Source organism: Thalassophryne amazonica, chromosome 23 (assembly GCF_902500255.1).
Source record: "Thalassophryne amazonica chromosome 23, fThaAma1.1, whole genome shotgun sequence".
In the NCBI taxonomy this organism is placed as follows: domain Eukaryota; kingdom Metazoa; phylum Chordata; class Actinopteri; order Batrachoidiformes; family Batrachoididae; genus Thalassophryne; species Thalassophryne amazonica.
In genome coordinates this window covers 28,432,585-28,460,010 of record NC_047125.1, presented here as the reverse complement: position 1 = coordinate 28,460,010, position 27,426 = coordinate 28,432,585, and the positions used below count along the sequence as shown (strand labels likewise).

Sequence of the window (27,426 nt, the reverse complement as noted above, 5' to 3'; positions counted from 1 at the left end):
CCGCTTTTGTCATACTACTTTTAATAAAATAACAAATTGAAACAAAGCACAACAAAGAATGGTCAAATCTGCAGAGACAGAAATGGGCAGATAAGTAACCATGTACAAGCAATGAAGAGCAGAGTCTCAGTTAACACACTGCAGACATCGAGTCCTTAATGAATGGATGATTAATCAACTATTAAATGAATCGCCAACATTTTTTTTTTTTTAAGAATCGATTAATCATTTAGAGCATTTTTAAAGTCAACATTCTGTGATTGCAGTTTCTTAAATGTCAATATTTTCTGGTTTCATGACTGATTTCTGTACTCCTCTCAGAAAATAAATGGAATATTTTCGGGTTGTGTGGACAAAACAAGACATGCTTTGCCATCTTGGCTTTTTTTTTTTTTTTTTGGAGACACTGATCATCATTTTATGGCGTTTTCTGATATTTTATGGATCAAACAACTAATCTATTTATCGAGAAAATAATCGACAGATTAGTCAAAAGCACTCATGTGCAGTTTGCTGTAAATCTGATATAAGATCCAATTTTTGCTGTTTACATTCACTCTTTTCCTGATTCAGTTGTTTTTGCAACAGCAGAGTTTTCTTCTTCTGCACAGAAACTGTAGTGGTATGACCAAACTGTTGGGCAGAGTGAACCACAGCACACATGCAGTGATCACAGAGAATTCATCAGCGCTCAGCAGTGACAACAGATAACATGTGATCCAAATCACGTTCCACATAAATCTCAACAGCAGAGTTCCCGTTATCGCCAGAATGGTGTAGAATGCTCTCTGCTTTGATTGGTTAAGCCGCGCCTTATCCCTACCTGCCTCTCCTGGCCCTGGACAAATGAGGACCCAGAGAATGGAGACACTGCAGAAACACATGATAACTAAGCAGAAAGACAAGAGGCAGAAATCCAGAATCATAAAAATCATTGTCGCAAACAAAGATCCTGTCCCCAAAAAGGAAAACAGCCAAACGCAGCCGATGATGACGTTTCTGATTCTGATCGTGCTGGCTTTTTTCACTCCCAGGTAGGTGATGGGGTGAACAACAGCCAGGTAGTGCTCCACGCAGGTGAGGATGTGAAACAACAAATGCCCGTACCAGGTGTAAGAGACCAGCTTGGACCCAACCTGAGCCATCTTTGGGTGATTAGCGTGGCAGCTGAAATAGATGATGGTGGACCCAAAGATATTCATGAGCTCCATGGCAATAATGTTGTAGGTTAAAACCTCTGATTGTTTCCAGATCCCAGCAGTGGGAGCCGAGCGTTGTTTCCACCATTTCTGGAAACCCAGGTAGAGGATGAGGATGCAGAGAGGGAGGAGGAGGAGGATGGTGATGGCGGTGTAGACCGCGAAGATCAAAGTGCTTGGTCTGGACGTGAAGCAGAGGAAAAAGGACAAGTTGTGGGTGGAGTTGGACAGTAAGAGTGGAACAAATTGGGAACTGTTGGAGGATAAAGAGGTGAACTCCATATCTGAGTGCTTGAACTGGAGAAAGAGACGGAGGAACAAAGAAGGAGAAATAAAAATATATACATGTATATAAAATGCAGGGAATTCTGTATTTGTTATATTGTTAGAAAGTCAGCTATATTAACTTCCACAATATTTTGTATGCGGCTAATATTTTGAAAGCTGATTTCGGAGAGATTGTGTGTATTTGTGTTTTTAAATCTCAATGGAAATTTAGTAGAAACCATTAAAGCCATTTAAGAGCAAAAGCAAAGTATCACATTTGAATGTTTTCTTCAAAAGTAGTTCACAAAAAATAACATTCAAGAAATTAATGAAATGCAAAAATAATGTGAATGTCACCCACCGCTTCAGTCTTTATCACTGGTCTCTCTGTTGTCAGTTAATGACTGCTGATGGAACTCTGGCACCTGATCTAAAAACACTGGGAGCTGGTGGGAGGACTTTATTTGACTTTGCTTTGCTAATGCATATTGCAAATCAATGCGCACCTCGTAATGAATTTTCTTACGGCACATTTAATAATGCAAATTATTCCATCACAGTATTCTTCCACAGGAAGACCAAGCACAGACCTGGATTGATGAAGGCACTTCAAAAGTATGCTTCTCACGCCAACATCATGACAGATTTGTAATTCAGTGCAATCTGCAGACTAATCCTGTCAACTACGTCCCTGAAAGTGCAACATCATTGTCTTCATTTAATTGTTGGACATTTTAATCTACAGAATCATTTTTTTTCTGAATCATAATATATGATCAGCAAATCCAGGATTTGCACAGTACAAATGACAGTTTACTTGAGCTGTAGTTTGTTTATGTTGCATTATTTTCAATGTTTTTAGAGGAAGGGGAAACCAGGGGTACAGTGAATCAGTACCTATATCTGCAAAACTACATATAAACTGCCATATTTTTATGGCATATTTTTATGTCCACTCAAGGACATTCACAGAGTTGTCCTGAAGCCACTCCTTTGATATCTTGGTTTTGTGCTTAGGGTCATTGTCCTGCTGAATGATGAACCGTCACCCAAGTCTGAGGTCAAGAGTGCTCTGGAGCAGGTTTTCATCCAGGATGTCTCTGTACATTGCTGCATTCATCTTTCCCTCAATCCCGACTAGGCAGGCTGCCATGTGCCTTTTACTAAGGGCCCCTTCACACATAACACGAAAGACGCAGAAACTGGAAGAAAATCTGCAAACCAACCAGGTTCAGCTGTCAGTCGGCGGTCATCTGACAGGTACTGTGTGTCCACAGCAATGTTTATGAGCAAATCGATACAAGAATGAGTTCACATCTTCACCCTTATTTATTTGATTTAATTTCCACTATTTCTGTCTGTCATGTAAACAACAATTTACATGGCGGTAGTGACATCAGCTGGCCGGGCATCTTCACATCGTGCCACTCACTCAGATGCTGGCGGGTCCTCATGTGGGCATGAGCGCCAGTCCACACATGTGCACAGTGTGTTTTCCAGCTGTGTTGCAGTACACAGGGGTCAGCTGGTCCTGCAGCACACTGCGCTGGACAGCGACCAGACTCCGGGACCCTCAGCCACAGCTGACACTGTTTGATTCATGGTGTGTGTGTGTTGGTGGCGGGAGGGGGGGCAGACTCCTCAAGTCATTTGTCTTGGGGGGACAGACAACAACAACATACTCCACACACCATTTGTGTGTGTGTGTGTGTGTGTGTGTGTGTGTGTGTGTGTGCGTGGGGGTGGGGGGGGGGTGGGGGTGGTGGTGGTGGTGGTGGGAGTTCAGCACAGTTACACTTTTCACAGACAGGTTGAATGTGGTCACCTGCTGTCTACGTACTGTACCAGGGGTGTGAATAGCCCCGCCTTTTCTAAGAGTCCAGCGAGCGGTGTTCGATGTTCATGTGTGGCACCTGGAATTTGGCCGACACCTGGCGCGAGGAGGATTGAATGAGCACGCGCAGGACATTCGTTGTCTTTTGGCTGCTTGTGTGTGCAAATGGAGGTAGCGACAGCTGTACGAGGCATATGAGGTGGCTCCAATTTTTCACAAATGGGGTGCGCTGCTCAGCTAAAATTGTGTTATGTGTGAAAGGGCCCTAAGGAGTGGCTTCTGTCTGGCCACTCTACCATACAGGCCTGATTGGTGGATTGCTGCAGAGATGGTTGTCCTTCTGGAAGGTTCTCCTCTCTCCACAGAGGAATGCGAGAGCTCTGGTTCTTGGTCACCTCCCTGACTAAAGCCCTTCTCCCCAGATCACTCCGTTCAGACGGGTGGTCAGCTCTAGGAAGAGTCCGGTGGATGATCAGTTGAAATAAGATGCACTTGAAATCAGAAATGAGCTTCATGGCAAAGGGTGTGATTACTTAAAACGTGATTTCTTCAGCTTTAGAAAGAGACTGAGTGGATCCAAACTTCTTCCATTTTCACATGATGGAGGCCACTGTGCTCACTGGGACCTTCAAAGCAGCAGAAATGTTTCTGTACCCCTACCCAGATTTGTTCCTTGAGAAAATCCTATCTCGGAGGTCGACAGACAATTCCTTTGACCTCATGCTTGGTTTGTACTCTGATACACTGTCAACTGTGGGACCTTATATGTAGACAGGTGTGTGCCTTTCCAAATCATGTCCAATCAACTGAATTTACCCCAGGTGGTCTCCAATTAAGCTGTAGAAACATCTCAAGGATGATCAGTGGATGATCAGCACCTGAGCTCAGTGTTGAGCTTCATGGCAAAGGCTGTAAATACTTATGTAAATGTGATTTCCTCATTATTTGTTTTATTTTTTAATATATTTGCAAAAAAAAAACAAAAAACCTTTTTTACATTGTCTTTATGAGGTATTGTGTGTAGAATTTTGAGGAAAAACATGAATTTAATTGATTTTGCAATTAGGGCTGTAGCATGACAAAGGTGAAGTGCTGTGAATAGTTTCTGGATGTGCTGTAGCTTTTTATGCTGCACAGAAATGTGGCTTTACTTGGAAAATAGCTTCTTTTGTCCTTATTTTCAATATGATTAACAGCAGAAATTATGCATTTTCATCTAACTTCAGTTTATATTTGCAAAATGTGTTTTTTTTGCAGCACAACTATGAAGGAACTTCCTTATGAATCTACATGGAAAGTAACCTCTGTTTGTTTTGTTTCTGTTGTTTCATCCTTCTACCACTTTTAAAAACCTTACACACCAAAGTATTGATAGCTCGGATGCAATTCTTTATTAAAGTCCTACATTTTAGTGAGGAAGTAACAGAATATTGAACTGCACAGTCAGAAATCAGAAAATGCAAAAATGTGATTTTTTGTACTATAAATTTAATGCAATAAAAGCATATTTTTCTATTTTTTGTTTTTACCTTTTGTGTTAACCAAAAACTGTATACGTAAAGCATTTTCCAAATAAAACAGACTCCAGTGAGTACAAATGGTCCCACTTCCATATAGTGTTTAATCAGCTCTGTCATAGTATAAATGAACTCTGCAGAACTGATCAAACTGATTAAGCTTTATATGGACAAAGACCACAAGTCTCTTACTTTCCAAATTATACAATGTATCTAAACTAATTCCTACATATTTCAAATTTTCTTGCATATTCATACAATTATGAACAGTGACATAATTTTATTTATTTAATTGTACAAATGTAGCAGGAACCATTTCAAATCAAATCAAATCAATTTTATTTATATAGCGCCAAATCACAACAAACAGCTGCCCCAAGGCGCTTTATATTGTAAGGCAAGGCCATACAATAATTACGTAAAAACCCCAACGGTCAAAACGACCCCCTGTGAGCAAGCACTTGGCGACAGTGGGAAGGAAAAACTCCCTTTTAACAGGAAGAAACCTCCAGCAGAACCAGGCTCAGGGAGGGGCAGTCTTCTGCTGGGACTGGTTGGGGCTGAGGGAGAGAACCAGGAAAAAGACATGCTGTGGAGGGGAGCAGAGATCAATCACTAATGATTAAATGCAGAGTGGTGCATACAGAGCAAAAAGAGAAAGAAACACTCAGTGCATCATGGGAACCCCCCAGCAGTCTAAGTCTGTAGCAGCATAACTAAGGGATGGTTCAGGGTCACTTGATCCAGCCCTAACTATAAGCTTTAGCAAAAAGGAAAGTTTTAAGCCTAATCTTAAAAGTAGAGAGGGTGTCTGTCTCCCTGATCTGAATTGGGAGCTGGTTCCACAGGAGAGGAGCCTGAAAGCTGAAGGCTCTGCCTCCCATTCTACTCTTACAAAGCCTAGGAACTACAAGTAAGCCTGCAGTCTGAGAGCGAAGCGCTCTATTGGGGTGATATGGTACTATGAGGTCCCTAAGATAAGATGGGACCTGATTATTCAAAACCTTATAAGTAAGAAGAAGTCCCTGTCAGTACTCTAGCTGCAGCATTTTGAATTAACTGAAGGCTTTTCAGGGAACTTTTAGGACAGCCTGGTAATAATGAATTACAATAGTCCAGCCTAGAGGAAATAAATGCATGAATTAGTTTTTCAGCATCACTCTGAGACAAGACCTTTCTAATTTTAGAGATATTGTGCAAATGCAAAAAAGCAGTCCTACATATTTGTTTAATATGCACATTGAATGACATATCCTGATCAAAAATGACTCCAAGATTTCTCACAGTATTACTAGAGGTCAGAGTAATGCCATCCAGAGTAAGGATCTGGTTAGACACCATGTTTCTAAGATTTGTGGGGCCAAGTACAATAACTTCAGTTTTATCTGAGTTTAAAAGCAGGAAATTAGAGGTCACCCATGTCTTTATGTCTGTAAGACAATCCTGCAGTTTAGCTAATTGGTGTGTGTCCTCTGGCTTCATGGATAGATAAAGCTGGGTATCATCTGCGTAACAATGAAAATTTAAGCAATGCTGTCTAATAATACTGCCTAAGGGAAACATGTATAAAGTGAATAAAATTGGTCCTAGCACAGAACCTTGTGGAACACCATAATTAACCTTAGTTTGTGAAGAAGATTCCCCATTTACATGAACAAATTGTAATCTATTAGATAAATATGATTCAAACCACCGCAGCGCAGTGCCTTTAATACCTATGGCATGCTCTAATCTCTGTAATAAAATTTTATGGTCAACAGTATCAAAAGCAGCACTTGAAAGGATGTTTGGGGATGATGAAATCATTTTTCAAGATGATAATGCATCTTGCCATAGAGCAAAAACTGCAAAAACATTCCTTGCAAAAAGACACATAGGGTCAATGTCATGGCATAGGGTCAATGTCAATGAGCAGATCTGAGTTGATGCTGGTGTCAATTTGGGGGATGAAAATTTACAGGGTGATTCCATAATTTTTTCCTCAGAATTGAGTGATTCCATATTTTTTTCCTCTGTTTGGTCTAAAAAAGTAACCCTTACTGACTGCCACAATCTTTTTTTCTTGATTTCTTATAGTGTTTCTTAAAGCCAGAAAGTTGCCATTTGAAATGACTTTAGTTTTGTGTCATGTCTGTGATCTGCTTTTTTTCTACAAAATTAAACAACTGAATGAACATCCTCTGAGGCCGGTGATTCCATAATTTTTGTCAGGGGTTGTATTTAATGATATTTGGATCTCAGTACATTGAACAAAGACCAGATTTTTTTTTAATGCTTAAAGCTTTTTAATTTGCATTATGAAGTTCACATTTCAGCTTAAAGTTTGCCGTAAAAGCGTCTTTTCGTAACCATTCCATGTGCCCATTTCATCCCAGTCTTTGCATCCAGCTCAGGCTAACGTGTCTTTTCCTCCCTGAAGCAGCGTTACAGATACAGCAAAGAAATAAAGATGTGTCATGACATATGGAGCCTCCACCCGACATACGACACAAACACATGAAGCTTCCCAACTCAGATCAGACCCACAAATCAGTTGGGGGTTTAGCACAGACGGAAAGACGTTCTAGGAAATAGTGGTCATCATCCCAGCATTTTTGATCTGTAAGTAGGAAAATACAAGAGTCAGTCATTAGTACAGGAAACAAAACCTGTTGGGAAGGTGTCGTGACACGGCCCCACAACAGGGGGCGTTAATGAACGGACAATGGATAAGCCAAAAAGTAACAATTTAATGTTGTGAAGCGCACAACGAAGTACAGACAATAACAATAGTGCGGAATGTCAATCATACACAAGGTGGCGTGTGGCAGGCTCGAAGATAGAAGATGTCTGGTGATAGAAGAGCCGGAACCCACACAGCTTCCACCACCAACGGATCTGAAGAACACCAGAGCCGCCAAGCCCTGCGCCCCAGGTGGCCACTGTCTTCAGCAGTCAGACCCGGTACTGCTGGCAGAGAACAGAAACAGTTTGATGAGTGTGAGTACGCACACTCAGTAATCCCACAGTCTGTGTTCAGTTAGGAGGGAGCACCTCCACCTCCAATCACACACTCGTACAGCTCCTGTGAAACCACTTATCTGGTTTGGGGTGTGAGGCGAAGCCGTCGCAGTCCACACCAAATGCCAATACCGCAGATAAAGATAAGGACACCGTCACAGGAAAACAGCTGCAAATGAGATCAGACTATTACACAAGGTCGTTAGATTCAGCAGAGAAGTTACCTGTATGGTAGATGATTTCTCGGCGGGGAGGTGGAGTTGCAGTCCGGCTTTTATGGTGGTTGACGTAGACGAGTGACAGCTGGTGGTGATGATGTGACAGCTGTCACTCCACTGGTTCCGGTGCCCTCTCGCGCTTGAAGCCCGCACTCCAAGCAGGGCGCTATCTGGTGGTGGTGGGCCAGCAGTACCTCCTCTTCAGCGGCCCACACAACAGGACCCCCCCCTCAACGGGCGCCTCCTGGCGTCCGACCAGGTTTGTCCGGGTGCCGGGCGTAGAAGTCGGCCAGGAGGGCCGGGTCCAGGATGAAGCTCCTTTTTACCCAGGAGCGTTCCTCGGGGCCATACCCCTCCCAGTCCACCAGATACTGGAACCCCCGACCCTTGCGACGGATGTCCAGGAGCCAACGCACGGTCCATGCCGGCTCCCCGTCGATGATCCGGGCAGGAGGCGGTGCAGGTCCAGGGGTGCAGAGTGGTGAGGTGTGGTAAGGCTTGATCCGAAACACGTGAAAGACAGGATGGATCCGCAGTGAAGCTGGTAGCTGTAGCTTCACTGCGGCCGGGCTGAGGACCTTGGTGATGGGAAACGGTCCGATATACCTGTCCTTGAGTTTCTGAGAGTCAACTTGAAGTGGGATGTCCTTTGTTGACAACCACACCTCCTGCCCGGGGTGGTATGCAGGGGCCGGGGAACGCCGGCGGTCTGCATGGGCCTTGGCCCTCGTCCGGGCCTTCAACAGGGCAGAACGGGCGGTTCCCCACAACCGGTGGCACCTCCTGAGGTGGGCCTGGACCGAGGGCACACCGACCTCTCCCTCCACAAGTGGAAACAATGGGGGCTGGAACCCCAAACACACCTCAAACAGGGAGAGGCCGGTGGCAGACGACACTTGGCTATTGTGGGCGTACTCGATCCAGGCCAGATGGGTGCTCCAGGCCATCGGGTGTGCGGAGGTAACGCAACGGAGGGCCTGCTCCAGCTCCTGGTTGGCCCGCTCTGCCTGTCCGTTGGTCTGCGGGTGATACCCGGACGAGAGGCTCACAGTGGCCCCCAGTTCCCTGCAGAAACTCCTCCAGACCTGAGAGGAGAACTGAGGGCCACAGTCTGAGACGATGTCCGCTGGTATCCCATGCAGACGCACGACGTGGTGGACCAGGAGGTCTGCTGTCTCTTGGGCCGTGGGGAGCTTCGGGAGGGCCACGAAGTGGGCTGCCTTGGAGAACCGGTCCACTATCGTGAGAATGGTGATGTTGCCCTGGGACGGCGGGAGGCCCATGACAAAGTCCAGGCCGATGTGGGACCAGGGGTGGTGAGGCACCGGTAGGGGATGGAGGAGTCCTGAGGTCCTCTTGTGGTCAGCCTAGCCCCTGGCACAGGTGGTACAGGCCTGGACGTAGTCCCGGACATCGGCCTCCATAGACGCCCACCAGAAGCGCTGCTGGACTACCGCCATGGTCCTGCGCACCCCGGGATGACAGGAGAGCTTGGAACCATGGCAGAAGTCCAAAACGGCAGCTCTGTGGGGTCTGACAACTCGGCCTTGGCCTCCTCTTCATGCACCCGGGACAGGGCATCCGATCGTTGGTTCTTGGTCCCGGGGCGGTATGTAATCTGGAAGTCAAAGCGCCCGAAGAACAGTGACCAGCGGGCTTGCCTGGGGTTCAACCGCTTGGCGGTCCGGATGTACTCCAGGTTCCGATGGTCCGTGAAAACCGTGAAGGGCACCATTGCTCCCTCCAACAGGTGTCTCCACTCTTCAAGAGCCTCCTTCCCCGCCAGGAGTTCCCGATTGCTGACATCATAATTCCTCTCAGCCGGGGTCAACCTGCGGGAAAAATAGGCACAAGGATGGAGGACCTTATCGGACTCCCCGCTCTGGGACAGCACGGCTCCTATCCCTGAGTCAGAGGCATCCACCTCCACTGTGAACTGGCAAGTAGGATCAGGCTGCACCAGAACTGGTGCAGACGAAATCCGGCGCTTCAACTCCCTAAACGCGGCTTCGCACCGATCCGACCAGGTGAAGGGGACCTTAGTGGAGGTCAGGGCTGTCAGGGGGCTAACTACCTGACTGTAGCCCTTAATGAACCTCCTGTAGAAATTCGCAAAGCCGAGGAACTGTTGCAGTTTCCTACGGTTTGTTGGTTGGGGCCAATCTCTCACTGCCGCAACCTTGGCCGGATCAGGGGCGACAGAGTTGGAGGAGATTATGAACCCCAGGAAGGACAAAGAAGAGCGGTGAAACTCGCACTTCTCGCCCTTCACAAACAGCCGGTTCTCCAACAACTGCTGTAGGACCTGACGTACATGCTTGACATGGGTCTCAGGATCCGGAGAAAAGATGAGTATATCGTCTAGATATACGAAGACAAACCAATGCAGGAAGTCCCGCAAGACATCATTAACCAACGCTTGGAACGTCGCGGGCGCATTGGTGAGGCCGAACGGCATGACCAGGTACTCAAAGTGACCTAACGGGGTGTTAAATGCCGTCTTCCACTCGTCTCCCTCCCGGATCCGAACCAGATGATAAGCATTCCTAAGATCCAATTTTGTAAAAATTTGGGCTCCATGCAAGGGCGTAAACACTGAATCCAACAGAGGTAACGGGTATCGGTTGCGAACCGTGATCTCGTTCAGCCCTCTGTAATCAATGCATGGACGGAGTCCGCCGTCCTTCTTGTCCACAAAAAAGAAACCAGCACCCATCGGGGAGAAGGAGTTCCGGATCAACCCGGCAGCTAACGAGTCCCGGATGTAGGTCTCCATTGATTCGCGATCCGGACGTGAGAGGTTGTACAGCCTGCTGGACGGGTACTCAGCGCCCAGTATCAAATCAATGGCACAATCGTATGGACGGTGTGGGGGCAGCGTGAGTGCCAGATCCTTGCTGAAGACGTCAGCAAGGTCATAGTACTCGGCTGGCACCACCGCCAGATTGGGGGGGACTAAAACCTCCTCCTTAGCTGTCACACCGGGTGGAACCGAGGATCCTAAACACTCCCGGTGGCAGGTTTCGCTCCACTGAACCACAACCCCAGACGGCCAATCAATCCGGGGATTGTGTTTCAACACCCATGGAAAACCCAAAATCACTCGGGAGGTAGAAGGTGTTACATAAAACACAATCTCCTCCCTGTGATTCCCAGAAACAACCAAAGTCACGGGCTGTGTCTGGTGTGTGATTAGTGGAAGAAGGGTGCCATCTAGTGCCCGCACCGACAATGGTGACGGTAAGGCCACTAGAGGGAGCCCAACCTCCTTTGCCCATCTGCTGTCCAGCAGATTCCCCTCTGACCCCATGTCCACCAGTGCTGGGGCGTGAAGGGTTAGATCCCCACTCAGGATCATGACTGGGATACGTGCAGATTTTCGGGGTTTCCCCGCGTGGGTATTGTGACCCACCCTTAGCCCAGTCTCTAAGGATGAGTGCTGCTGTTTTGACCGTTTGGGGCACTCTCTCTGTATGTGCTCGGTTGAGCTGCAGAGAAAACACTCTCCACGGATCAGCCTCCTTTGTCTCTGATCTGATCGTTTTTTGGCCCTGCTCGTTTCCATAGCAACGTCAGCAGGGGGAGCTGTCGTCACGTGGAGAGCCCTGGCTGTGGAGCGTGGGGAAGTCGGCTCCCTTTCGGACCTGGGAGGAAGAAGGACGGCTTGTGCCTGACCACGCCCTTCGTCTCGCTCCTGTCGGTGTTCTATTAATCGGTTGTCTAACTGTATAACCAGGTCAATAAGCCCGTCTAAATCCCGCGGCTCGTCCTTCGCCACCAGGTGCTCCTTAAGGACCAGAGACAGTCCGTTTACAAAGGCGGGGCGGAGCGCAACAGCATTCCAGCCAGCTCGCGCTGCCGCAATGCGGAAGTCGACTGCATACTTCGCTGTGCTCCGACACCCCTGTCGTATCGACAGCAGCACGTTTGAAGCGGTCTCGCCTCTATGAGGGTGGTCGAACACCTGTCGGAACTCCCTCACAAACTCAGTGTAAATCGTTAGGAGCCGTGAATTCTGCTCCCAGAGTGCCGTAGCCCAGGCGTGTGCCTCTCCTCGAAGCAGATTTATAACGTAAGCCACCCGGCTAGCGTCTGACGCGTACATGACGGGACGCTGTGAAAAGATGAGCGAGCACTGCATCAAGAAGTCCGCGCACGTCTCCACACAGCCTCTGTACAGCTCCGGAGGGCTTATGTATGCTTCAGGGGAAGGTGGGGGGGTTCGTTGAACGACCAGTGGAATGTCTGTCTCTGACATTCGGTCAGCAGGAGGAAGTGTTGCAGCAGTGCCCTGAGCATGCGCTTCCACCTGGGCAGTGAGAGCCTCCATCCTTCGATTGAGAATAATGCTCTGCTCGGTAACTAAGTCCAACCGAGCAGTAAAGGCGGTTAAGATGTGCTGCAGCTCACCTAACATGCCTCCTGCTGGCGCCTGTGCACCTCGCTCTTCCATTGGTTGTTCAAGCGCTGGTTGACGCCCCTCGGGATCCATGACGCTGGCCAAGAAATCCTGTTGGGAAGGTGTCGTGACACGGACCCACAACAGGGGGCGTTAATGAACGGACAATGGATAAGCCAAAAAGTAACAATTTAATGTTGTGAAGCGCACAACGAAGTACAGACAATAACAATAGTGCGGAATGTCAATCATACACATGGTGGCGTGTGGCAGGCTCGAAGATAGAAGACGTCTGGTGATAGAAGAGCCGGAACCCACACAGCTTCCACCACCAACGGATCTGAAGAACACCGGAGCCGCCAAGCCCTGCGCCCCAGGTGGCCACTGTCTTCAGCAGTCAGACCCGGTACTGCTGGCAGAGAACAGAAACAGTTTGATGAGTGTGAGTACGCACACTCAGTAATCCCACAGTCTGTGTTCAGTTAGGAGGGAGCACCTCCACCTCCAATCACACACTCGTACAGCTCCTGTGAAACCACTTATCTGGTTTGGGGTGTGCGGCGAAGCCGTCGCAGTCCACACCAAACGCCAATACCGCAGATAAGGACACCGTCACAGGAAAACGGCTGCAAATGAGATCAGACTATTACACAAGGTCTTTAGATTCAGCAGAGAAGTTACCTGTATGGTAGATGATTTCTCGGCGGGGAGGTGGAGTTGCAGTCCGGCTTTTATGGTGGTTGAAGTAGATGAGTGACAGCTGGTGGTGATGATGTGACAGCTGTCACTCCACTGGTTCCAGCGCCCTCTCTGCTTGAAGCCCGCACTCCAAGCAGGGCGCCATCTGGTGGTGGTGGGCCAGCAGTACCTCCTCTTCAGCGGCCCACACAACAAAACCAGCAGATTTATCTGCATTTACTCTCAGAATATTGATATTTATTTACCTGAATAATTCATTTGCAAACAGTCTTGTTTGCCCCAAAGATTGGCCCCATTCGGCTCTCCTGGACACCAGTTGTCAAACCCAAAAGGTGTTCCATCAGTCCAATACCAGTGTCCCTCCTATCAAACAGAAGAAATTATAACTGTGCAAATAATTAGAACACAGAGTCAGTAACTGTGTGGACGTCAGAGGTGTCAAGTAACGAAGTACAAATACTTCGTTACTGTACTTCGTTACTTTTTGGGTATCTATACTTTACTCCATTACTTATTTTTCTGCCTACTTCTGACTTCTACTCATTACATTTTCACACAAGTATCTGTACTTTCTATTCCTTACATTTTTAAAACAAACAGCCTCGTTACTCTTGGCTTCAGTTTAATATATATATTATATATATATATATATATATATATATATATATATATATATATATATATATATATATATATATATATATATATATATATATATATATTTCACGTCATGTGCGCCTGTAATCAACTTTTGTGCAGCAGCACGGCTTTGCTTTGAACCGTGAACCAATCGAAGCAGTGGTTCGCAGATTGAAGCAATGCTTCCACCTCTTGCTTCGTTTATTCTTTCTTTCTTTCGCTTAATTTTCCCCCGCTAAAACCCTAAAGAGCATACTTCTGTGAGTATTATTTTCCTTTTTTACTATGTTAAACCTACCTGTTATAGTCTTCTGAAACAGTTGATAGATGTATTTTTATAACTTAAAAACGGGAGCGATGCTAACGCGTTAGCATGTCTATGGCATTTTCAATGTTAAAACTTAGCATTAAGCAATTGCAGCTCTCATCACGTTCGGGTGCATTTGTTTTCAAATTGTAATATTTCTTACATTTATTTTTGTTTATATATTAATAATCTAATGATTATTATATATAATTTTAGAGAAAGAGGCAAAAAGAACCTGAATAGAAACACAACAGAAAATATAAGTGTTTCCTGTGAACACCTAGTGACTCTTCCACCTCCACTTCATCCCTGTCTTATTTAATGACCATATTTTCAGTTTGTTAATTTCTTCAGTGATTTTCTCCAGAACTATCTGCCAAACTAGAAAACTGCTGCATCCTAGTAAGAGCAGAATACTACTGGAATGAATTTGAATAAGGAAAGTTGTGTTTTGTTTTGTTTTTTCCTTCACTAAATGGATGCTGCACTCACTGCAGTTTATCGTCTGGAATAGTCCCAGATTGCATTTCAGAGCTTCTAGAATTGAAACATTTTCGTGCAGGTGGTGTTGGGGAGTAATTTTGGGTTTTGGGTCTTGGGCCACATGTTGAACGAATCAGTTTTTAAATTAAGCTTTCAATTCATATAGTGGCGTCTACCTTTTTTTTTTTTTAAAGGTTACTTTATACTTTTATACTTTAAGTAGGTTTTGGAGCACATACTTTTTCACTTTTACTTGAGTAAAGAGGTCAAGTTGATACTTCAACTTTTACCAGAGTGTTTTTAAACTGCAGTATCTATACTTCTACTTAAGTAACAAATGTGTGTACTTTTGACACCACTGGTGGACGTGCACATTTATATTTTACATACTTCGTATAATGCCGATCCTCCGAGCCATGCCTGATTGGACTGATGTGTGACCTTGATGATCAAGCTCTGAATGTCAACATCTTCGTCATGGCTGTGGACTGATGTGAGATGTCCACCCATGGACATACAGTTCCTCTGCGGGGGACAAAACAATGAATTTAAGCAAACAAAAACACAAAGACATGAACAGAAAGAACATTGTTCTGATTACCTCTGCTTTAATCCAGAACAAGGGCCTTGAGACATAGCGGAAACAGCGACCACTGATCTCATACCAACCATGGGGACAAGATGACCTCTTGACTCGGACCTCTGGAGGATTTTTACAGCAGTAATGTCTTAAAATTCTTAACTTTGCAGGCAAAAACATGATCTTGACACCAAAAGTAGGTGCAGTCAAAAACACATCCTCACACCAAAACCAACACAGCAGGTAACTGCACGGGGACATGACACACATGGTTATTTTAACAATCAAACACCTGCATGTGTGACCTGTAATTAGATTTAGACCGTGAGAAGCACTCTGAGAGCTATCAGCCTGGTTACCAAGCAGAAAGAGGCTCCTGTAATGGACACGTCTGTCTGTGAGGTTATCTTCAAACAGTGGACCATCCTCTAACATCACAGCTCATGGAAAGCTCTAAGGTTAAGGTCGACCACAGTATGACCACAACAGATGGTCACCACAAACCATCTGATCTGCTTGAGCTTTCTTCCTTCTATTGAAAAAAAACATTGTTACAAAATGCAGAGGTACTTTTCCTCGTCACTGTCGCCAGTGTTCTTGCTCATGAGGTATATAAGGTTTAGATGTTTTTTTTTCTATGGAGCACCTTAGTAGAGAAGCTTGAATCTTTGACTGGACTGGGTTGCTTGACGCGAGGACGTTTCGCTTCAAATCACAGAAGCTTCCTCAGCTAAAATTCTTGCTCTGGAAGTCTGACTTCTGTCTGACTCTTGTAGAGAAGAATAAAACAGAAGCCAACAAAAGGTGGAGTTTTAAACCTAACCAGACCCCTCCTACTGAGAGGCAGATTGCTATAGGCTAGGAACTAAACAATAGCTCTCATTAGTAAATATTGTGCTCTAGTTAGCACACCTAATGGCAGGACAGCTGTCCCTCTAATGATGGGATGGATGCCTTTCTGATGGCTCCCTTGATGACGTGAATGACTCATTACCATGAACAAAAGACTGAAACTCCTTTGACCTGAGTACCCCATTGTAAACAGGGGATAAAGTGTGTCTCAGACCCCCTCCCCGGTTAAGGCTAGGTTTCAAACATTTCACAAAGAATGCCTCCTTGACCCCTCTCTCAAACCATTTCTTCTCTCTGGCTAATATTTTAACTTCCTTGTCCTCAAACGTGTGGTTAGTGTTTTTAAGGTGGAGGTGAACCGCAGACTGAGGTCCACTGGTGCCCTCTCTGCAGTGCTGGTATAGCCTTTTGTGTAAAGGTTGCTTCGTTTCACCTATGTAGTGTTCGTTACAGTTTTCCTGACATCTGATAGAATACACTACATTGCTCTGTTTGTAACTAGGGATCCTGTCCTTAGGGTGAACTAATTTCTGTCTCAAGGTGTTAACAGGTTTAAAGTAAACTGGGATTTTGTGCTGTCTGAAGATCCTCTGTAGTTTTTCCCCTACTCCTGCTAAATAAGGGAGAGACACTCCTCTTCTTCTTGTCTCCGTCTCCTGTCTATCTGGTCTCTTTGTTCTCTGGGACTTCTGCACTTTGTCCAGGGACCATCGTGGGTACCCAACTAGAAACCTTAGTGGGGGAAGAGGCCCATAATAAGATCACAAAGTTCATTGTTAAAATTCAAATGGCTGAACATTTAAAAAGTAAGGAGCGGCAAATCAGGAAGTTTCACAACCTTTTAGTGCAGAAAAGGCGTACTTTCAGTGGGAGTATTTTTAAAGATACACCCAGACAAATTAGTGACAACAGGGAAAATTGGGTAAAGAATCTCTCCAACAGGGTTCTTACACAGACAAAAAAGGATGTGCTCGCTAAAGGACTAAATTTCTCAGTGACCCCTAAACATATTCCGTACCAAATTCGGATAAATGCAGAAAATAGTTACAAATTCAAAAGACACCTGTATCAATTCTACAAGTACAATAAATTTAGCAATATTTACAATTTGTAGTTAAAACATAACCCATTTAAATATAATGATGAGTTCGAACAGTAGCAGAAAATGTTGTCCAGACAGTTTTTTGCTCAAACATTTTGCATGGTTTTTGTACAAATCTGAATAAAAAGTAACTGCAATAGACCACATTCCAGTTTTTTTTATTATATTATTTGTTATAATGTTTGTCTGCTCATGTGTGTTGTGTGGGCCGCTGAAGAGGAGGTACTGCTGGCCCACCACCACCAGAGGGCGCCCTGCTTGGAGTGCGGGCTCCAAGCACGAGAGGGCGCCAGATCCCGAAGAAGTGACAGCTGTCATTCTCTCCCTGCACCAGCTGTCACTCGTTTATCATCATCAACATCACACCATAAAAGCCGGACTGCAACTCCACTTCCTTGCCGAGAAATCGACTACCTTTCCTGAGGTAATCCTTCTCTGCAGTATTTGGATTAATCCACGTTTTGATCTCTGTTTGCAGCCGTTTATTCCTGTGGGACAGTTTTCTTGGAGCGGCGTATTGTGGGAACCGCGACGTCTTCGCCTCCCACTCCCTCCAGATAAGTGACTGACAGGAGCTGCTTAAGTGTATGATTGGAGGTGGAGGTGCTCCCTCCCATCAGTGTTGGACTGTGTATTACTGAGTGTGCGGACTCACACTCTCTGCCAGCAGTACCAGGGTCGACAGCCGGGAACAGAGGCCACCTGGGGACTCGGGACTTGGCGGCTCCGGTGTTCTTCAGGCCGTTGGTGGTGGAAGCCGTGTGGAGTACGGCTTCTCTCTCGTCGGGGGGGTCTCCTATCTTCGAGCCTGCCACATGTCACCTGGTGCTAATTGACTGTGCATATTTTCTGTATCTTTTCGTTGTGTAGTGTCACAACATTAAATTGTTACCTTTTGGTTTATTCATTGTCCGTTCATTTGCGCCCCCTGTTGTGGGTCCGTGCTACGACACCCTCCCAACAATGTGAAGCACCTTGAAGCAGGATTGTGGTGATTTGGTGCTAAACAAATAAAATGAATTAAATGTTGTGGAGTTATATTTAATGATACAACCCCTGGCAAAAATTATGGAATCACCGGCCTCGGAGGATGTTCATTCAGTTGCTTAATTTTGTAGTAAAAAAGCAGATCACAGATATGAAACAAAACTAAAGTCATTTCAAATGGCAACTTTCTGGCTTTAAGAAACACTATAAGAAATCAGGAAAAAAAATTGTGGCAGTCAGTAACGGTTACTTTTTTAGACCAAGCAGAGGGAAAAAATATGGAATCACTCAATTCTGAGGAAAAAATTATGGAATCATGAAAAACAAAAGAACACTCCAACACATCACTAGTATTTTGTTGCACCACCTCTGGCTTTTATAACAGCTTGCAGTCTCTGAGGCATGGACTTAATGAGCGACAAACAGTACTCTTCATCAATCTGGCTCCAACTTTCTCTGATTGCTGTTGCCAGATCAGCTTTGTAGGTTGGAGCCTTGTCATGGACCATTTTCTTCAACTTCCACCAAAGATTTTCAATTGGATTAAGATCCGGACTATTTGCAGGCCATGACATTGACCCTATGTGTCTTTTGCAAGGAATGTTTTCAGTTTTTGCTCTATGGCAAGATGCATTACCATCTTGAAAAATGATTTCATCATCCCCAAACATCCTTTCAATTGATGGGATAAGAAAAGTGTCCAAAATATCAACGTAAACTTGTGCATTTATTGATGATGTAATGACAGCCATCTCCCCAGTGCCTTTACCTGACATGCAGCCCCATATCATCAATGACTGTGGAAATTTACATGTTCTCTTCAGGCAGTCATCTTGATAAATCTCATTGGAACGACACCAAACAAAAGTTCCAGCATCATCACCTTGCCCAATGCAGATTCGAGATTCATCACTGAATATGACTTTCATCCAGTCATCCACAGTCCACGATTGCTTTTCCTTAGCCCATTGTAACCTTGTTTTTTTCTGTTTAGGTGTTAATGATGGCTTTCGTTTAGCTTTTCTGTATGTAAATCCCATTTCTTTTAGGCGGTTTCTCACAGTTCGGTCACAGACGTTGACTCCAGTTTCCTCCCATTTGTTCCTCATTTGTTTTGTTGTGCATTTTCGATTTTTGAGACATATTGCTTTAAGTTTTCTGTCTTGATGCTTTGATGTCTTCCTTGGTCTACAAGTATGTTCGCCTTTAACAACTTTCCCATGTTGTTTGTATTTGGTCCAGAGTTTAGACACAGCTGACTGTGAACAACCAACATCTTTTGCAACATTGCATGATGATTTACCCTCTAAGAGTTTGATAATCCTCTCCTTTGTTTCAATTGACATCTCTCGTGTTGGAGCCATGATTCATGTCAGTCCACTTGGTGCAACAGCTCTCCAAGGTGTGATCACTCCTTTTTAAATGCAGACTAATGAGCAGATCTGATTTGATGCAGGTGTTAGTTTTGGGGATGAAAGTTTACAGGGTGATTCCATAATTTATACCTCAGAATTGAGTGAGTCCATATTTTTTTTCCCTCTGCTTGGTCTAAAAAAAGTAACTGTTACTGACTGCCACAATTATTTTTCCTGATTTCTTATAGTGTTTCTTAAAGCCAGAAAGTTGCCATTTGAAATGACTTTAGTTTTGTGTCATGTCTGTGATCTGCTTTTTTTCTACAAAATTAAACAACTGAATGAACATCCTCCGAGGCCGGTGATTCCATAATTATTGCCAGTGGTTGTATTTGGATCTCAGTACATTGAACACAGACCAGATTTTTTAATGCTTAAAGCTTTTTAATGTGTGTTATAAAGTTCACATTTCAGCGTAAAGTTTGCAGTAAAAGCGTCTTTTCATAACCATTCCATGTGCCCATTTCATCCCAGCCTTTGCATCCAGCTCAGGCTAACGTGTCTTTTCCTCCCTGAAGCAGCGTTACAGATACAGCAAAGAAATAAAGATGTGTCATGACATATGGAGCCTCCACCCAACATACGACACAAACACATGAAGCTTCACAACTCAGATCAGACCCACAAATCAGTTGGTGGTTTAGCACAGACGGATGGAAATGTTACACCACACAGTTCATCATTCCAGCAATTTTGATCTGTAAGTAGGAAAATACAAGAGTCAGTCATTAGTACACAAAACAAAACCAGCAGATTTATCTGCATTTACTCTCAGAATATTGACATTTATTTACCTGAATAATTCATTGCGAAACAGTCCTGATTGTCCAGATTATTCGGCTGTCCTGGACACCAGTTGTTAAACCCGAAAGGTGTTCCATCAGTCCAAAACCAGAGCCCCTCCTATCAAACAGAAGAAATTATAACTGCAAATAATGAGAACACAGAGTCAGTAACTGTGTGGACGTGCACATTTATATTTTACATACTTCGTATGCGTCCGATCCTCCGAGCCATGCCTTCTTGGGCTCATGTGTGACCTTGATGATCATGCTCTGAATGTCATGATACTCATCATAGCTGTGGACTGATGCGAGATGTCCACCCATGTACATACAGTTGCTCTGCGGTGGACAAAACAGTGAATTTAAGCAAACAAAAACAAAAAGACATGAACAGAAAATGTAACATCGTCCTGATTACCTCTGCTCTAACCCAGGTCAAGGGCCTTGCGACATAGTGGAAACAGCGACCACTGATCTCATACCAACCACTGGGACAAGATGATGACCTCTTGACTCGGACCTCTGGAGGATTTTTACAGTAGAAACGTCTTAAAATTCGTAACTTTGCAGGCAAAACATGATCTTGACACCAAAAGTAGGTGCAGTCAAAAACGTGTCCCCATGTAACTGCACGGGGACATGACACGTATGGTTATTTTAACAATCAAACACCTGCATGTGTGAAAAACATAAATAACGAGCTGAGTTACGTCTTGTACGAAAGGTAATAGAGAAGAAATTTAGCCATGTTATTGTATATTTCGTGTCAGTTTGAAATGAGTGCTGTCCCGTTCGGGTTGAAATTCACGTGCACATGAGCCAGTCGCTATGACGTCATAAGTAAAGTGTGATGCTTGCTATCTGACCAGAGCACCACGTGAACTGCAAAGATAAAGGCTCCAGTGAGCGGGTTGTGATCTAATATATAAGGCTGACCGTGTGTGTGTGTGTGTGTGTGTGTGTGTTAGCACACATACACGTTCCACCTAAGGAACCCAGTGACCTCCCCCTTGGTGCCTCCAGTCGCCATCCACGTTTTGTGTCAATTGCCTGTTTATTGTGGCTGTGCATAGCGAGCACACACACACACACACACACACACACACACACACACACACACACACACACACACACACACACACACACACACACGGTCAGCTTTATACATTAGATCATATTCCAAACTAAATAATAATGAAAAAAGTCATTTTCTGCAGACTTCTGCTCTCAGGGTGAACAAATTTATCAGACCTCTGATCAAGTTCAGACTAATATTAGCTGGTGACAGTCTGGAGGACTTGTTTGGTTAATGACTGTGTTCTTGGTTAATATTACTGAAAGTATTGATCCTTGATGTAGATGTTAAAATCTGTGCACGCTTCTCTGTCCTCAAGTGATTAAAGGTTCATGATCAAAATGTTTTAAGGAACAAAACCACAAACTGACCCACATGAATAGTTTGATGGAAGAAGAAAAACAATTCAAACTCACCCTCTTGAGGTTCATTTAGCTGCTCTCCTTCTGGAAGATCTGGACAGTTTCAGACAGTTAAAGATCACACACACACACACACACACACACACACACACACACACACACACACACACACACACACACACACACACACACACACACACACACACACACACACACACACACACACACACACACACACACACACACACACACACACAGTCAAACTGGTACCAGTCAGCAGAACTCACCATCAGCTCCACTCAGATTCATCATGGCACAAATCAGCAGACACATGTAAGTCAGGGTCTTCATGTTGTAGATGGTTTCAGAAGGTGACCTTCAGTCAGGAACACAGATGTTATGAACATTTATCGACAGCCACTGTGATTGAAGGCTGACCATAGGTCCACCCAACATGAAGGAAAATAAGAAAAAATGTGGAAAAAAGGAAGTTGGAGTCTGACTAACCTGGTGCAGAAGTTCTTGGGACGTCCTGTGTGGAGATGTTGGATGAAACAAACATCAGCTCTTATATACAGTAACTTTATCTCCCATCTATCACAGAATAAGGAACTGTTGTTTCAGAATGACTCTGCAGTTCCATGAATTTTGCTGATGTGGAAAGTGACTTTACCAAGAGACACTTGAGAATGTGTAAATTGTACCATCAGGTCCATTTTGGTTGTGTGGCTCTAAAACTCTGAGGAACAGACCGACCAGACTGACCAGAAGAACTAAAATATGTGGTAGCATCCCAACAAGGTTTTGTACAACCCCAATTCCAATGAAGTTGGGAAATTGTGTTATATGTAAATAAAAATAGAATACAGTGATTTGCAAATCCTCTTCAACCTATTTTCAATTGAATACACCACAAAGGCAAGATATTTAATGTTCAAACTGAAAAACTTTATTGTTTTTGTGCAAATATTTGCTCATTTTGAAATGGATGCCTGCAACGCATTTCAAAAAAGTTGGGAGGGGCCACAAAAGACTGGGAATGTTGATGAATGCTCAAAGAACACCTGTTTGGAAACAGGTGAGTGTCAAGATTGGGTATACAAGGAGCATCCCCAAAAGTCTCAGCCGTTCACAAGCAAAAATGGAGCGAGGATCACCACTTTGTGAACAACTGCATGAAAAAATGTTCCAACAGTTTAATGGCAATGTTTCTCAATGTTCAGTTGCAAGGAATTTAAGGATTCCACCATCTACAGTCCATAATATAAACAGAAGATTCAGAGAATCTGGAGAACTTTCTACATGTAAGCAGCAAGGCCAAAAACCAACACTGAATGCCCATGACCTTTGATCCCTCAGGCCGCACTGCATTAAAAACCGACATCATTGTGGAATGGATCTTACCGCGTGGGCTCAGCAAAACTCAAGAAAACCATTGTCAGTTAACACAGTTTGTCGCTACATCTACAAGTGCAAATTAAAACTTGACCATGCAAAGTGAAAGCCATACATCAACAACATCCAGAAATGCCACCACCTTCTCTAGGCCCTGAACTCAATTGAAATGGACAAAACAAAAATCACAAAAAAATGGAATAATAAAATATCATGTTGAACATATCACTTTTCCTGTTGGTTTAACTTCTAAATTCAGCTACTATTTGATCTGAACTGTTTCAAATTAAAAATCTGAATCCAGTTTGACACAGACTCCGTACTTTATATATTTTGAAATCACTGAGATTATTCCACAAACGGACTTGAGGCTGAATTTTAGCTTTTTATTTTTATCAGTTCATGCGGTTGATTAGTTTGTTTGAATGAACATGTTTTCCACAAACAATCCTTCACTCTGATTCAACAAAAAAGATTTTGTTTGACAAGATGCAAATGAGTCTGAACTTTTAAATTGACGTTTATCCAAATCAACACCTGCTGAGTGAGTGACAAATTTTCATATCTGAGCAGTTTATTAATCACACTGTTCTTCAGTCATCAATCAATCAATTTTTTATATAGCGCCAAATCACAACAAACAGTTGCCCCAAGGCGCTTTATATTGTAAGGCAAGGCCATACAATAATTATGTAAAACCCCAACGGTCAAAACGACTCCCTGTGAGCAAGCACTTGGCTACAGTGGGAAGGAAAAACTCCCTTTTAACAGGAAGAAACCTCCAGCAGAACCAGGCTCAGGGAGGGGCAGTCTTCTGCTAGGACTGGTTGGGGCTGAGGGAGAGAACCAGGAAAAAAGACATGCTGTGGAGGGGAGCAGAGATCGATCACTAATGATTAAATGCAGAGTGGTGCATACAGAGCAAAAAGAGAAAGAAACAGTGCATCATGGGAACCCCCCAGCAGTCTACGTCTATAGCAGCATAACTAAGGGATGGTTCATCATGATGATATGAATGTTAATATTTTTATTTTGGTCAGTTACACAATTAAAGTTGTGGGATGATTTGAGGTTTTGATCATTTCAAATTGAAGTTATTAATTTTAATTTTTAGGTTATAATCATCAGTGTGTTGATGTAAATTTGCAGAATCATACAATCTTGAGTTTGATATTACAGATACACCCCCCCCCCCCCAGCCACACTTGCAGACAAAAATTTTGTCCACGTCATGCATCCTGGTGTCACAAGAGCACACCAGCAAATAATAATGATCCTGATGGGAAAGTCTAATTTCCCTCAGCCACCGCCAGGTGGTGCTGTTTAACCATTTTAGTCTAAACACTTGTCGATGTTGCATATCCATTACACAAAATCAGCTGACGAGCCAATTATCATCATTTGTATGTAAATCCTCAATACACTCTCACCTCGTAATTGTACGAGAGCCAAGAAAGACCACACCTCTTACAAATTAGGATGACGAGCAAATGCAGGAAATACAACCCCTGGCAAAAATTATGGAATCACTGGCCTCGGAGGATGTTCATTCAGTTGTTTAATTTTGTACAAAAAATGCAGATCACAGACATGACACAAAACTAAAGTCATTTCAAATGGCAACTTTCTGGCTTTTAAGAAACACTATAAGAAATCAGGAAAAAAAAATTGTGGCAGTCAGTAACGGTTACTTTTTTAGACCAAGCAGAGGGAAAAAAATATGGACTCACTCAATTCTGAGGAATAAATTATGGAATCACCCTGTAAATTTTCATCCCCAAAACTAACACCTGCATCAAATCAGATCTGCTCGTTAGTCTGCATCTAAAAAGGAGTGATCACACCTTGGAGAGCTGTTGCACGAAGTGGACTGACATGAATCATGGCTCCAACATGAGACATGTCAATTGAAACAAAGGAGAGGATTATCAAACTCTTAAAAGAGGGTAAATCATCAGGCAATGTTGCAAAATATGTTGGTTGTTCACAGTCAGCTGTGTCTAAACTCTGGACCAAATACAAACAACATGGGAAAGTTGTTAAAGACAAACATACTGGTAGACCAAGGAAGACATCAAAGCATCAAGACAGAAAACTTAAAGCAATATGTCTCAAAAATCGAAAATGCACAACAAAACAAATGAGGAACGAATGGGAGGAAACTGGAGTCAACGTCTGTGACCGAACTGTAAGAAACCGCCTAAAGGAAATGGGATTTACATACAGAAAAGCTAAACGAAAGCCATCATTAACACCTAAACAGAAAAAACAAGGTTACAATGGGCTAAGGAAAAGCAATCGTGGACTGTGGATGACTGGATGAAAGTCATATTCAGTGATGAATCTCGAATCTGCATTGGGCAAGGTGATGATGCTGGGACTTTTGTTTGGTGCCGTTCCAATGAGATTTATAAAGATGACTGCCTGAAGAGAACATGTAAATTTCCACAGTCATTGATGATATGGAGCTGCATGTCACGTAAAGGCACTGGGGAGATGGCTGTCATTACATCATCAATAAATGCACAAGTTTACGTTGATATTTTGAACACTTTTCTTATCCCATCAATTGAAAGGCTGTTTGGGGATGATGAAATCATTTTTCAAGATGATAATGCATCTTGCCATAGAGCAAAAACTGTGAAAACATTCCTTGCAAAAAGACACTTAGGGTCAATGTCATGGCTTGAAAATAGTCTGGATCTTAATCCAATTAAAAATCTTTGGTGGAAGTTGAAGAAAATGGTCCATGACAAGGCTCCAACCTGCAAAGCTGATCTGGCAACAGCAATCAGACAAAGTTGGAGCCAGATTGATGAAGAGTACTGTTTGTCACTCATTAAGTCCATGCCTCAAAGACTGCAAGCTGTTATAAAAGCCAGAGGTGGTGCAACAAAATACTAGTGATGTGTTGGATCGTTCTTTTGTTTTTCATGATTCCATAATTTTTTCCTCAGAATTGAGTGATTCCATATTTTTTTCCTCTGCTTGGTCTAAAAAAGTAACCGTTACTGACTGCCACAATTTTTTTTTTTCCTGATTTCTTATAGTGTTTCTTAAAGCCAGAGAGTTGCCATTTGAAATGACTTTAGTTTTGTGTCATGTCTGTGATCTGCTTTTTTTCTACAAAATTAAACATCTGAATGAACATCCTCCGAGGCCGGTGATTCCATAATTTTTGCCAGGGGTTGTAGTTACAAATTCAAAAAACACCTGTATCAATTCTGCAACAAGTAAAATAAATTTAGAAATATTTCCAATTTGTCATTAAATTTTAACCAATTTAAACATAATGAGCAATTTGAGCAGCAGCAGAACATTTTGTCTGGACAGTTTTTACTAAAAATTGTGTTGTGTGTTGGGGGGTGTGGCTGGACATTTTGGTGTTCTTTTCTTTTCTTTGCTCTCCAGGTGGTATGCAAACTGATTTATTGTCTGTGGAGAAGGTGCTGGCAGAAGAGTCCTTCACCCTCATCAACATGATGTGCAGCACCTGTGGATGGTGCTCACGTGCAACCTTAAAGACTTTCAGCTGAAGCAGATAATGAGATGGCGTTCTGCATTTAAGTCATGTGTGATTCAAGCAGAATTGCCGGGAACTCGACCTTGTGATGTTCGTTTGTGTGACGCTGAGGACCGCCCCTGGGTTTGACACATTGTGCCTGTGAAGGAGGAAGGGTGAGGGACACATGCTGTCAGCACACATCAGAGGTGATTGATTATCTGAATAATTGTTAACAGTAACTTGGTATTTTGTTACGCAGTATATTTGAACTTTGATGAGAGTTGTGCAGCTCGCTTCTCACTGCCGTGGCATGCGGACTGATGATCCTCCACCTGTTGTGAGAAGCTGCTCATTTACATAAAGCTTGAATTCGGACCTGAATGTGTTGCTGATAGTGTGCCTTTTTAAGGATATTGGTTGTAACTGCTGACTTACCTCACCTTTTTTATCCTTCGCAGAGTCGGTTTGTCGTGTCCACCTGGGGGGTGTTTGGCGGTGAACGTGGGTCCAGAAGCGCCGGGCTTCGATCCTTTTGGGCGCTGGAGAGCGTGCCGTCCTTCACTCCGCCAGACCGACGCAGTTTTTGTTTGTACACTTTGTTATGCACCAAAGGGGGAAAATAAATTGTTTTGTTATTGGAACCGCTTTCTGGTTGTTTTAGCGCTGAGTTCCGTCAGACGCAGGTCCGCTCCTCAACCCGCGTCGACACATAACAAATTGTGCATGGTTGCTGTACAAATCTGAATAAAAAAAACACTGCAATAGATCACATTCCATTTTTTTGTTTATTATAAATGGACTACATT

The 27,426-nt window shown here is 43.8% G+C and overlaps 1 protein-coding gene across 1 annotated transcript; it reads right to left on the bottom strand.

The window, feature by feature from the left end:
- Positions 1 to 19,873: 19,873 nt before the first annotated feature.
- On the bottom strand, positions 19,874 to 22,281 carry LOC117504618 (type-2 ice-structuring protein-like). The gene is made up of 7 exons (XM_034164113.1): positions 22,228 to 22,281; positions 22,008 to 22,096; positions 21,775 to 21,813; positions 20,702 to 20,805; positions 20,488 to 20,622; positions 20,293 to 20,401; positions 19,874 to 20,196 (listed from the first exon to the last, which is right to left on the bottom strand). The coding sequence occupies exons 2-7, from the start codon at positions 22,069 to 22,071 to the stop codon at positions 20,114 to 20,116; spliced, it is 534 nt and encodes a 177-aa protein (XP_034020004.1). The 5' UTR covers positions 22,072 to 22,096; positions 22,228 to 22,281; the 3' UTR covers positions 19,874 to 20,113.
- Between the last annotated feature and the right edge of the window lie 5,145 nt (positions 22,282 to 27,426).

Bases quoted from the DNA above. Each gene is read 5' to 3' on its own strand.
- LOC117504618 (XM_034164113.1), bottom strand. From the start codon at position 22,071: ATGAAGACCCTGACTTACATGTGTCTGCTGATTTGTGCCATGATGAAT. The intron at 20,806-21,774 runs GTGAGTTTGAAT...AAAATCCTCCAG, and splicing joins GCTAAATGAACCTCAAGAGG to AGGTCCGAGTCAAGAGGTCA. The intron at 20,402-20,487 runs GTATGTAAAATA...TCTGTTTGATAG, and splicing joins GAGGATCGGACGCATACGAA to GAGGGGCTCTGGTTTTGGAC.